The sequence below is a fragment of the Microcebus murinus genome, chromosome 19 (genome assembly GCF_040939455.1).
Source record: "Microcebus murinus isolate Inina chromosome 19, M.murinus_Inina_mat1.0, whole genome shotgun sequence".
Lineage (NCBI taxonomy): Eukaryota > Metazoa > Chordata > Mammalia > Primates > Cheirogaleidae > Microcebus > Microcebus murinus.
In genome coordinates this window covers 30,354,525-30,367,823 of record NC_134122.1, presented here as the reverse complement: position 1 = coordinate 30,367,823, position 13,299 = coordinate 30,354,525, and the positions used below count along the sequence as shown (strand labels likewise).

At 54.8% G+C, this 13,299-nt stretch overlaps 1 protein-coding gene across 2 annotated transcripts in view; it reads left to right on the top strand.

Annotated features, from left to right (window-relative positions):
* The first annotated feature begins 466 nt into the window (after window positions 1–466).
* Window positions 467–13,299, top strand: part of SRRM3 (serine/arginine repetitive matrix 3) — a 33,659-nt gene continuing 20,826 nt past the window's right edge. For both annotated transcript variants that reach the window (XM_075995367.1, XM_075995366.1), the window contains exons 1-2: window positions 467–2,636; window positions 8,509–8,610. In XM_075995367.1, coding sequence (XP_075851482.1) covers window positions 2,404–2,636; window positions 8,509–8,610 — 335 coding nt within the window. In that variant the 5' untranslated portion in view covers window positions 467–2,403. The remainder of the gene's footprint in view (window positions 2,637–8,508; window positions 8,611–13,299) is intronic.

The window sequence follows — 13,299 nt, the reverse complement described above, 5'->3', positions numbered from 1 at the left end:
TGACTGAGGCCGAGAGGCTGGGTGTTGGCTGCAGGATGGAGTGCAGCGAGGGATGAAGTTGTGAGACAGCATATGCCAGACGCAAAGGGGCCTCACAGGCCATAGTAAGAACTGGGCCACGTGTCCCTCTATCCTGCCTCCTCTGCAATTGTCATTGGTTGGTTCAGCCTGCGTGCATTGAGCTCCACGTGCACTGGGCACTTGGCTAGCACTAGGGGTTGAAAGCTAAGCTGCCCTCAGCCCATCAGGAGCCAGACCTGTGAACCCACAGTGACAATAGCAAGTGCCAAAGCTCTAGGAGGGTAGCACCAGACACAGGGGGAAGGTGATTATGCCTGAGTGGTGACTTTGAGGACAACGAGGAGTCAGGGAAAGAGCATCTCAGGGAGAGGGAGCAGCGAGTGAGGAGAGGGGGAGGACGATGGATGTGGTGGGGCTGTAGGGGGTGAGGCTGGACTGAGAGGAAGGGCCATGTCACAACTTAAGCCAAGGTGTTGCAAGTCACCGGAGGCTGTTAACCAGGGCATGACATGGCCTGGTTTGCTCCTGAGCCAATCTGCCAGGCTGCCAGTGGAGGATGGAGGTCCGAGGACAGGGAGGCCAGGCACGAGGATGAGGAAGTAGAGGGGCGGGCTTGGATCTCGATGAGGAGGGAAGGAGGTGGATAAGCATGAACGATGTTGAGAAGAGGGGATAAGGGGCCAAACGTGATCACAGGTGAGCTGCAGTGGGCCAGGACATGAGGGTCTCCAAGTGCCACATGTGTCCCTGGCTCCAGTGACCAACAGATGTAGGGGTCACCCTCAAGCCTGGCACCATGGCCAAGGCTGGTGGGAAGCAGGGCTCCCAGAGCTCTCCGTGGGGTATGGGAGTGGGCGATGCTTGTGGGGTGTCTCAGGAGAAGCCCTGACGGAACCGGGGTATAAGGCTGGTACAGGGACAGAGATAGGAAGCCGACAGAGTTTGGGGCAGAAAAGAGGAGTTTGAAAAGCTCTGATCTGTAAGCCCCTGGGAACTCCCTTCTCCTGAGGAGCCTGGATGATGCTCCCAGGCACAGGTAGGGATCAGAGGCTCAGAGAGGGGCAGTGACAACCTCAGGGTCACACAGCAAGGAGTGGAAGAACCCAAACTAGAACCCAGGGACCTGGGATTCAGGGGGAAGGACATATGAGAAGAGCTTACGTTTTCATCACCACTGTCACCTCCTGTCACTGTCCCCTTCAAAACCTCTTGTGCCTCTCATAGTTCCCCTCTCTCTTTTCTGCCTTCCAGTTTCTTGTCTCTGAACACTCCCACCCCGTCGCACTGAAGCCAGAGAGGGGAGGGTGTGTTGGGAGAGGAGCTGCAGGGAAGGCCCCACCCGGGATGTCCAGGCAGGCCCAACCCCTTCTCTTCCTACCTCCCTCGCTCCTTCCCTCCCTCCCATCCCACTCCCGGGAAGGAGGCCTCCCTGTTGCTTAGCAACTAGCAGAGCCTTGGAGAAAGGAAATGGAAATAGCTCAGGAGATGCCTCCCCTCTGTTAAGATAGAAGTCCTTGGTGTGTGTGTGTGTGTCTGCCCTACTTCAGGGGGCCTAGTGTGGAGTCAGGGCTTCTTCCTTCCAAGCCATGCTGAGTCCCACACCACCTTGAGACTACAAGAGGACATGGCTGCCTGGAAAGCAAATGCCAAAGTCACCTTTGGTCACATCATCAAAAACAGTGTTTCCAGAAAAAAGGAGGAGACAGCCCTGTGGGCCTCAACCTGGGCGAGACCGCTGCCGGAATGTCGGCTCTGGAGAAGCTAGCCAGATCACAGTGAGAACCGAGGACTGCAACTGGGGTTGGAATGGAGTTGAACTTGGAGAAAGCTCCATCTTCCTCTCTCTGCAGGGCTGCCCTGGGAGGCAGGAGCATGTGTGGCCTGTGACCTCCCTGGACAGAGGCAGCCAGGACAGTGGGCCTGGCGTGTGTGTAAACAGTTTCCACTCAGCCTGAAGGGGAAACACGACTGGGGAGTCAGTGCGGTGCGCAAGCGGCACATCCCAGCCCAGGCATTCATGCCAGGCAAAGAGGGTTTTCCCAGGGAGTTGCTAGGTCCTTGGAGAAGCCACGATTCCAAGCCAATGGCCCTCAGTGACCATCTAGTCCGGTTTGCATCCACACACCTTACACAGGGGGGAAAAGCCCAGTGTCCAACCTCCCTCATGCCCTGAGGTGTGACCCAAAGGTGCAACCCTGCTGTCTGCCCCCCTCTGTAGCATGAGGGGAAGCGGATTAGAGCCATGAGTGGGCCCTTAAATCTCCAGGATTAACTCGCGCACAGAGGAGCTTAGCAGGTTGCCAAGAGGCGACCATCCCGCCTCGTGTCTGTGTCTGTCCTGCAGGGCCGACGACCGAGGCCAGCGGCTCCGGGGCCAGCGCCATGTCCTCCACGGTGAACAACGGGGCGGCCGGCATGCCGTCCCCACCCGACGCCGCGAACGGCTTCCCGCAGCCCGGCGCCTCCTCGGGGGCCTGGCCGCGAGCGGAGGACGAGCTGCGCGCGGCGGAGCCCGGCCTGGTGAAGCGCGCGCACCGCGAGATCCTGGACCACGAGCGCAAGCGGCGCGTGGAGCTCAAGTGCATGGAGCTGCAGGAGATGATGGAGGAGCAGGGGTGAGCGGGATGGGGCGTGGCGTGGCGGGACGGGGGCGTGGCGGGACGGGGGCGGGGCGGGGGCGGGGCGGGGATGAGGCCGTGGGCGGAGTCGGGCGAGCGCGGGAGCCTTGTCCAGAGAAGGGGCCAAAAGTCTGCACGAGTTGGGGTGGAACCGTTGCAAACCCAGCCTACTTTTCATTTATTTTATTGGTTTATTCAATCAATAAGCTGTCGTTGACCGCCTGCTCTGTGTCAAACTCTGAAGTGGGCTCTGATTCAGTCCCTGCCCTCCAGAAACACCGGGTCCAATAAGGGAGAGAGGATTGTAAACATCAATGACAACTGTAGCCCGACTGTAAAATGCGTGGGTCACACTGCCGAGCTGGGCTGCAGCCAGGAGAGAGAGCGCAATGGGCCCTGACTGTGTGTTGAGGGCTGCCACACCCACAGACTCGGGGCTCACTCCGACCGTCCAGTTCAGAACCAGGCACTGTGCTAGACCCTGCTGGGACCCAGAACCGGAATGGAGCCACTTCCTGTCCTCAAAGACCACCCTTGACCTAGCCATCTCAGAACAGAAACAAACATGTTAACAACCAACTTGGTCACAGAACAGATTAGAATCGTGGTGACAGGACAGGGCAGGAGAGGGCTGAGTGCTTCAGGAGCTCAGAGGAGGGATTCTGGGAGCGGGAGGGAAGGCTGTCGAAAAAGACATTTCAACGGGTCCTGAAGGATGAGTAGGAGTTTGTCAGACTGAGGAGGAGACTGTGTGAGGGAGATCCGCAATCACACAGTATGTCCATCAGTCAGTAAGGGTTTAGGGACCCCCTCCCCAAATCTAGGGGAGACAAGACAGCCCCCACACATGGAGCTGGAGCAAACAGAGAACAAGTCTGTCCCAAGTGTGCAGCTCCAAGGAAAGCTGGTGGGTGCCCGAGCTCTGGCATCTGTCCCGAGCGCCTTGAGACCAGTGGGCTGGCTGCTGAGGGCGCCAGCCTGGGGGAGAGGGCAAAGCCTGCCCGTCAGGCTGGCACTGTCAGGGAGCTGAGAAACCAGAAACTTCCTGCACAGGGGGTTGGGGCCTGGAGCCACATGGGGCCAGACACAGCCTGTGCACAGCAGTCGTTCCGAGCCACACCTCTGCTTGCCCTCTGAGGCCTGCTGGGTTCCCCAAGACATGGGCCACCATCTCTGTGGAGCTCGGGAAGGCACCGAAGCTCAAACAGAGACAGTCACTTGCGGAAGGCCACTGGGAAGGCAGGGCCAAGGCTGAGCTTGGACCCAGAGTCCTGGCTGGCTGCCAGGCAGGGCTGCTTGCAGGGGGAAGAAAGGGACACAGGCACCTGGTACTCGTGTCCAGCTGGGGACCAGGTAGGGCTGTGGAGACTGTGCAGAGAGAGATGGATGGGCTGATGGGGGGACGCTGAGCACAGAGGAAAAGGAGGCCTCTGGCTGGCAAGGAAACATGTTTGATGAGCCGCAGGTGTGGGAAGAGGAGATGGGATTCCAGGGTTGAGCAGAGCAGGGAGGGGGCATCCTCCTGCAGGATGAAACTGTAGGTCCTGCTGTTGGGTGGGGAGACTCAAGGAGTGAGGGAGGGTAGGTAGGGACAGGCAGGGACAAACTTCTGCACTTTCCTGCCCCCTCTCCTCAGGGCCCTCTCTCCCCAACCCACCTCCTTCCTGAGCCCTTTATCCCTCACTAAGCCCCCTCCTCTTTACTGGCCCACATGGCCCATTCCTCACCACTTCTCCCCCTCCCCAAGCAGAGGGTGATGGCATTTGGCCATGTCCTGGGGGTGAGACCCCCAAGCATCAAGGACCCCGCCTCTCTAGGAAGCACCCGCCAGGTCTCCAAGTGCTCAGTCAGGGCCCCTTCCCCACCCTGGCCCTCACTCAGGTCACCCTGAGCCAGAGTGACCACCTCTACTCTTCCTGTCCTCAGCTGCGCTAAGACCCAGCAATCCAGGCTTCCAGCCCTAGCCTGACCTTGGACAAGCCACAGTTTACTCACCTGTAAAATAGGAACACCCATCTTCTGGAGTTGTTCTGAGAGTCCTTGGATGAAGGCGCAAACAGGACTGCCCAGCCCCCAGCCAGTCCCCACAAAGTACTCAATAAACACAGGGACCCTTGCTCTTTTATGAAATTGAGTCATTAATATCCGTTTCTAGAAACACTGGTTTGTTCACATTTATTTACAACATTCTCAGGCATTTGACAAATATTCCCACCAGTCACAGGGACATACGCTCTTTGGCCCCATTAAAAAGCAATCCCTTTCCTTAATATTGATGGATGACCAGTAATCCTCGGTGACTGATGGCGCACTTGGAGTCACCTTCTCAGGCAGCCTCAGCCTGCAGTCACTGCGGGGGACAGGGACAGAGCCCCCAGGCTTGGTGGTGTGAGGCTCTCACCCCAGCTCCAGCCCCCAGTCCTCCCCCCACCTTCTTGCGAGGACACAGGTGAGGTGACAAAGTGGGGCTCTGTCCCTAGCTAAGCTTGGAGCTTTGAGCCCTCCCCTCTCCCTGTTCAGTTTGCTCCTCTGTAAAATGGGAACAATGAGGCCACTGTCCCCCTCAGAGCTGTGACGAAGAGAGCAATTACCCAGGAAGCATTGGGTCTGGGCACAGACAGGGAAAAGTCAACATTTTCCACTCCAGGTGCCTCTGAAAATGTGGTGCCCTGTCACAGCACCCCTGCCCCAGAGACTGACACAGGAAGTCCCCAAAGCCACAATGAATTTGGCATGTCCTTGCCTCAGGGCCCATAGAGTGGAATGAGGATCCAGGGAGGCAGGAGGCTGGAGTCACTGGGACAGACATCATTGCTCCCTTACTCCCCCTCCCCTGCCACACGCACAAGCCCTCAACTTTCAGTCTGAGGCTTGGCCATGCCAGCCAGGCCTCCTGCATGGTCTTATGTTGGCGGACTCTGCCACCTCCCCAGGGTGTGGGCAGTTTGGATAGCAGCCGCCCCCTCCCTCTCAGCCTTTGCTTCCTGGGAGAGCAGAGGGAGGAGGCCCAGGTGATTCCCAAAGCCCCCGTACCATGCTGACCTGGCCAGGTTCTCAGGAGGGAAAGGGGAGGAGCCTCTGTCCCCACTGCTCTTGGACAAATAAGCCTCATTAGCTACCATTTTCCAACCACCTCCTATGTGCCAGGCACTGTGCGAAGTGTCATAAGTGCATCACCTCCCTGAACCCTCTGATGACCTAAAAGGAGGCCGTGTTCCCATTTCACAGCTGTAGATGCCAAGGCGAGGACAAGTGGTGGACTCGCCCAGATCACAGAGCTGGGAATTGGGAGGTGCCAGGATTCAAAAACAGGACTGGCCAGCTCTTCTGCCTCTCCCCTGTGGCCTCAGCTGAGAGGGTTGACCCCAAGAGAGGTGAGGGGAGGGAGACTCTGAGGTGGTGGTCACCCTTGACCCTTGAGATTCTTTGCTCAATAACCAGATGTCATCCCTGGGTGCCCAACTTTGCTCAGCAAGGTGCCCTGGGGCATTGAGGGACCTGCCCCAAGCCTCTGAGTTGTTCAATCTAGCACCCACCTTATCCAACTGGCTCCCAGAAGGCAGGTGCTGGAGTTGGTCAAGTTGCCTCGGCACTGCTGGCTTGGGGAGGAGCCCCGCGCCCTGCAGGCCCTGCATGCGTGCTGCCCAGGTCTCCAGGAAACCCTGCGCTCTGCTCCCACCTCCTAGTCTTCACCTGTGCCAAGACCCCCAGGCACAGGGGCCCAGCCAGTCTCTGTCTCCCTCCCAGGGGTTTGCAAGTTGGGGGCTGGGCAGGGTTGAAGGGTCTGTCCTGTGTTTGTCTCTGTGCTGGTGACAATGGCAAGCTAGTCTTCAGAGGAGAAGGTGAGGTGAGAGCAGTTGTTCTGTGCCTCTGCTGCCACCCCTTCTTCCTGGGTGCCAGGCCTGCCCCGTGAGTGCAGGCTGCCCAGGCCGAGTGCCAGAGCCCCAGCCCACACAGGGGCTGAGGTGAACACTGAGGAGCCAGGGCCCGAGCTTGGCTGTCCTTACTCCCACCAGGCCAAGCTCCAGCCCTCCCTGAGGTGGGCTACACAGCAGCCCAAACCTGCAGAGTCAGACCCTGGCTGGGGTCAGGGGACACCTGGTTAGGAAGTAGGCAACACTCATCATCTAAACATCCCCTGACTTACCCAACCGGACCCCAAGTCCTAGCCATTCTCCCTCCTAAATGGCTTTTTGCCCATTCCTTTCCCTCCATCCCAAGACCACTCTCTCGCTCTCCCTTCGCCCTCTCCTCCTGAACCCCCTCAGTGGCCCAGCGCTGGCCTCCCTGCTCCAGGCCCCTCTGCTCCCACTGCACAGCCACCAGAGCCATCCTCCCCAAATGAAAACCCAACCTGCAAACTCCCCAGTGCCTCTCCATCACCACTCACTCATTGACCAAAAAATTTTTGGATGCCACAATGTGTAAGGCACCATGCCAGGTGCTGGGGCCACTGCTGCAAACCAGACAGACCAGGTCCCTGCCCTCAGGGAACCCCAGGCCAGCCGCAGGATCCAGACCAGTCACCAGATAATTACTAGAGCATGAAGCACCTGCCAGAAGCTGAGAGGTGCAGGTCGCTATGGAAACACAAGGCTGGCATGGAACCTGGTGTGTTGGGGGGATCCATCATGCTGTAAACATCCAAGGATTCAATCCTTGTGCTTGGCCATGATTCTTTCCACTGGGTAAACCTAGAAGTTAATTTTTGAGTCAAAGGATATGTTTATTTTTTTAAGGCTTTTGAAGAGAATTGCCAAATTGCTCTCCTGCAAATGTTTGTTGAAGGAGTGGAAGGCAGGAGGGAGGAGAGAGTTGGGATTCCCAAGAAGGAACAATGTACCATTTTCATGGATGGCTCCCATTTTCATGGGAGGCTGGGCCTGCCCTGGGGACAGAGTGGATGGTGAGCATAGACAGAGATAAGACCCTTGTTCCTATTCTGCCACCATGTCTTCTGTCCAGGACAATGATCTGCAGCCCAGGAAGGGCAGAGAGAAGGGGTATGGGACCCCAAGATTGATGCAGTAACAACCACTGGGCATCTGCTGTGTGGCAGGCACAGGGCATGGGGCTGTGTGAGCAAAGACTGTTGCGGGGCAGCTCGGACACTGGCTGGATGGGAAGAACCTGGAGGAAAGGGGAGGCCGGGCAGCAGCTGTCACAGTGATGCAATGAGAGAGGATGATGACAGACTCCAGGTGTAGGAACAGGATGATGAGCAGATAATTCTGGACTTTGGTCCCTGGCTGAGACTGGACTCAGGGCAGGAGGGAGGGAGAGGGGAGCAGAGAAGTCAGGAGGTTCCCTTGAGACCCAGACTTCATCCACCCCCTCTGAGCCAGCAGCACTGGGACTCCAGGCGAGCCACTTGGCAGCCTTGCTCCTGCAGAGAGGGGGTGCTGTAGACCCCCCAGGCTGACAACTGGCCCAAGGAGCATGCATCAATGTGGCCAGGAAGGCAGAAAAGGCTATGTATGTCTGCAAGCCAGGATTCTCACTTCTCCCCTAAAATGTCTCAAAAGAGTCACTGCAGTGCGAGTGTGGGAGGGAGGCTGTCCCGGGGTGGAGGAGGGCAAGGAGGAGGGGCTCAGCCTCATCTCCTCTCTCCTGCCTCTCATTTCTTGGAACGACTCTTCTTTTTGGTCCTCTGTCTGTTTAGTTGGTTGGTTGGCTGGGCTGGTATAGAATGGGCAAGCCTTGAACTTCCTCCGTACTGAGAGCCTGGCTTTGTGACCTCAGACAGGTGACTACAAGCCTGAGTGTGTGCTTGTGACCCAGGGTGGGGGGCTGGGCTGAGCCAGGTTGGGGGGTGGCAGGAGGGAACCAAGCCAGGAGAGCAGCCCTCACCCTCCTTGTGGCACCGCAGGTATTCGGAGGAGGAGATCCGGCAGAAGGTGGGGACATTCCGGCAGATGCTGATGGAGAAGGAGGGAGTGCTCACCAGGGAGGACCGGCCTGGGGGCCACATGTGAGTGCTTACCTGCGTGGGGAGGAGGGGGGTGCAAGCTTGTCCAGCTGCTCCCTCAGGTGGTTGGGGCTGGGCTGGGGCTCAGGTGAGGAGGAAGGGAGGAAGAAGAGGAAGAGGAAAGGAAGGTCTGCACCCTGCCTTCTGGAAACTTTGGCCTGGCCCAGGGCACAAGGCAGGGGCACCTGGACATCTCCACGGGCCTCCCCCACCCACCCTGGGCTCTATTTATGGTTCAGCAGTGGGAAGGGTAGGTGAGAAAGCTCAGATCTCAGCACAGGGAGTCCCGAAACTCAGCATGCTTCATCTGTTCTCCTCTCTGGCCCTGAGGTGAGGGCCCAAAGCTGGTCCCCACCAACTCCTTCCCTTTTGCATCCCAGAACTCACAGCACCTCTTGGCAACTCCTGCACCACCCACCACATCGAGGCCCCAGCCAGTTCCCCACAAGAACAGGGCCAACATTTCCCTTTTCAAACCTCCTGGCAGCAAATTCTCTCTGCTGCTACCCAAACCACCTACAAACCCAGGAGGTCCTGGCTTTCGCAACTGCACCCTCTCAAATAGCCCCAGAGCTTCCCCAGGAGGTCACCCACCCTTTCCTCTTCCACCCCATGTGAGGGAGCAAGGCTGTCTCTGGATTCTCCTTTGCCACCTTCTTGGGGCCCCTTTAGTGACAACTGCCTCCCCAGCTCAAGCCTGCACTGCTTCCCTCTGCCAGGTTCCTTCTTCTTAACCTAATTCCTGTCCTAAAAAAGATGTCCCTCCCTCAACTCTGCTTTCTCCTCCAGCTACCATCCCACATTTTTCTCTCCTTTCTCAACCAAGTTTCTGTAAACAGTGTGCAGCACCCATGGCCACTACTTCCTTAAGCCGTGACATCTGGCTCCCTCCCCAACGGCTCCCATGACCTGCTTGGGCCATGGCCACCCAGGTGCTATTGACCACAGCTGATGGCTTCTATACAGGCCCTGGCCTCTCTCTGGTATGTGCTGTCACTGTGCCTTCCCTTCTGAAAGCCTACTTTCCCCCCTGGGTCTCAAGATGCAGTTCTCTGTGAGTTTCTTCCTGTCCCTCTGACAGCTTCTGCTGTCAACCCTCCTCCTGCCCACTTCCCAGAGGTTGGTTTTCCCCAAGGTGCTGTCACCTCCTCAGTTTTCTTCCCCATCTCTGCCTTCCTTTGCCCTGGGAGATCACATCCATTCCCCAGCTGGAACTTTCTCCCCTTAGTGGATGACTCTCAAATGTTTTCCATCAGTCCTGATCTTCTCTTTATGTGAATAAATGAATATGATTTTAAGAACCAAGACCCATTGGGAAATACGGCATAGAGAGATTGCAATGTCTCCATCATCAGGAGAGATCTTCTTCAGTTGTCCGTGCTGCCTGCCTAACCCTGTGCTGGTGCTCATAGGGTGGGAGGAGAGGACAGGAAGACGTGATCCCTGCTTTCTGGGTGGAAACACAAACCTCCAATCTAAAACTGGGACTTACTGGCAACTCCTGACAAAAAGAAATAGCATAGCCACTCAAACTGCTTAGTCTTCATGCCCTGTGCATGCTAAGTGGGGTAAGAGATGGGGACAGACTTGGGCACTCAATCAAGAAGCGCTCCTCGGAAGAGGCAGTGCCTGGAAGACTCGATGGTCAAGGAGAATTTGACGATCAGGGAAACTCGATAAGATGTTCTGGAGACAGGAGATAAGATAGACTTAGTAGGGTCCTAGGATCCCACTAGAATGTCAGTTCCATGAGAACAGGATCTTTATTGGTGTTATTTACTGCTGTGTCCTTGGTTCTGGAAGAGCATGGCCTTTCCAGTTTTCCCAAAAGCCTCAGCTTCCATGTTTATGCAGTAAAGGAATTAACCAGAAGACTTCTAGCTCAGGCAGCCTAAAATGGTATGAAAATCCTACTCCAATGACTGCAGCAAGCTAAAGAGGCTGATGGCCGCCTGGATTAGGCAAAGGCTTGGGAGCTGTCCTTGGTGCTGAACCCCAGGCTGCCTTGGCCTGAGGCAGAGGTGAGGGGTGGGAGTGAGGGAGGGCTGGCAACAAACTGGTCATGTTCCTCCTGTGGAGCAGGCATCTGACCACTTTGCTGATCACCCCAGGATAAAAGTAAACTCTTTTCCTCCCTGGAGCACATACAATGTTTTCCCTACTTCTCATGAGTACCATCAATTCTTTTTATTTTTTCCAGACCAATAAACAACTTTGAGAATAATTGTTTCCATAGTTAGAAAATATAACAAAATCATCCAGGTGCAGTGGCTCAACCGGTAATCCTAGCACTCTGGGAAGCCGAGGCAGGAGAATCGCTTGAGGTCAGGAGTTTGAGACTAGCCTCAGCAAGATCAAGACACTGTCTCTATTAAAAATAAAAAAAAATTAGCCAGGTGACTAAAAACAGAAAAAAAATTAGCTGGGGGTGATGGCACATGCCTATAGTCCCAACTACTTGGGAGGCTGAGGCAGGAGGATTGCTTGAGGCCAGGAGTTTGAAATTGCTGTGAGGTAGGCTGACACCAGGGCACTCTAGCCCAGGCAACAGAACAAGACTCTGTCTGAGAGAGAGAGAGAGAGAGAGAGAGAGAGAGAGAGAGAGAGAGAGAGAGAGAGAGAGAGAGAGAGAGAGAGAGGAGAAAGAGAATATAACAAAATATTTGGGAGAGAAGGTGTGTGGAAAACAATACTCATAGGCTACTTCCTAACACAGTGAGCAAATTCCAGCCTTTTTTCCTCTATGTACCTAATTTTATACATAGTGTGACCTCACTGTGCCTATGGACATATTAATAATATTAAGATAGGAATATTATTGCTAATAAACAATGTAGTTGACAGAAATATTATTTAAAAAATTAAAATATACAAAAGATGGCCAGGCATGGTGGCTCACGCCTGTAATCCTAGCACTTTGGGAGGCCGAGGCAGGAGGATCACTCAAGGTCAGGAGTTCAAGACCAGCCTGAGCAAAAGTGAGACCCCGTCTCTACTAAAAAATAGAAAGAAATTAGCTAGACAACTAAAAATATATAGAAAAAAATTAGCCAGGCATGGTGGCACATGCCTGTAGTCCCAGCTACTCAGGAGGCTAAGGCAGAAGGATTGCTTAAGCCCAGGAGTTTGAGGTTGCTGTGAGCTAGGCAGACACCACGGTACTCTAGCCTGGGCAACACAGTGAGACTCTGTCTCAAAAAAAAAATATATATATATATATATATGTATAAGAGAAAAGAATTAAAAAAACAAATAAAAGATGGGAATATTGATGATGTTAACAAGCCCCCATCATAAGCTTGTTCTGAGCCTTAAATGACTAAATAAGATAAATACATGTAAAGTGCTCAGAATAGTAGCTGGCACCAGGGTTAGAAATTATCATAATATGCACCATGTGATATTTTTGCCCTGCACTGTTAGGATTGAGGGGAGGGGCTCCAGACCTGACTCATCCCTTTCCCCTCATCAGGGCCCCTGGCAGGCTGGTGCTGGCTGTGCTGGCCAAGTGAATGAGCAGAGAGGGCAGACCCTTTGCTTGCAATCCCACCCCCTCCTCTATCTGGACCCATTCATCTGTCAATTGGCCATTATACTCCTGGCTAATGGGAAACAGAACCAGTTAATTAGTAAAACTGCTGGCACGAGAAAGTGCATGCCATGGGCAGTCTCCACCAAGGTCAGAGCCCCGCCCATGGCGGCTGGGCCAGCATGTGTCCTCTGTGGTGCTCTGTGTTCCCTCTCCATATGGTCTTTGTCCCTCTGCAGCAGACTGTGCCTGGATGCCTTTTGGTCCGCTCTGTGGGGCTTGGTTTATTTTCATAGGTGGGGGGCTACACCTCCCTAGCCTACTCCACAGACATGAGGAATAAACCAGATAACAAACATGAATTTAAGAGCATAAAATGTTAAACAAATCTAGAACTCAGAGCACACAGCCATAGCTGTACCTATAAAGTAGGGAGGGGACAACTCAGTTAAAAGCTAACATCTCCAGCAGGGAAGGTCAGACAGGCAATGCAAGGGCTGTCCTGTTTGCACATGAATCCTCAAAGCCAACTGTATGGGTGAACTTACATGCCCTACTCAAAGGTCCCAACACTATAGGGAATGTTCTATTCCCTCTCTGGGCCTCAGTTTTCTCATTTGTAAAGTTGGAGGGAACAATTTCTGTAAATCAGGAAGCGGCTATGAATGGCATTGTGAACTCTGAAGCACTAAACATTGGAGAAACTTCTTTTACTAAGCCCTGGCAGAGCCCCAAAAGCAGATGGTACCCGCAGCACAGAGCCTGCAGCAAAGGCCTCAGCCAAGGTGCATTGTTATCCCTGGAACTCCCAGGCCAAGGCTTATCAGGAGGCTCTGAGACTTAGTGCCTCTCTCTGAGCCTGCTGCTCCTACCCTGTGCCTATCTTTCAATGCTCCCAGCAGACAAGATCACAAATGAACCCCTCAGCAGGGATAGGAGAATGAGAGGGACCCTCTTGGGGAGGGCAGATGGCAGAGAGCAGCTAAAGGAGGGTGAGGAGGTCTGTCCCTGGGACAGAAGAAGAAAGGAAAGATGCCTGTTGGGGTGCAGCCAGTGAGGGCAAGGAGGTACAGGAAGAGAGGGGTTCATAAGGGAGGAGTTTCAGGAAGGGACTGGACTCAGTGGCTAACTCAAGCTGGGAGGTTAGAAGGAAAGACAGGATC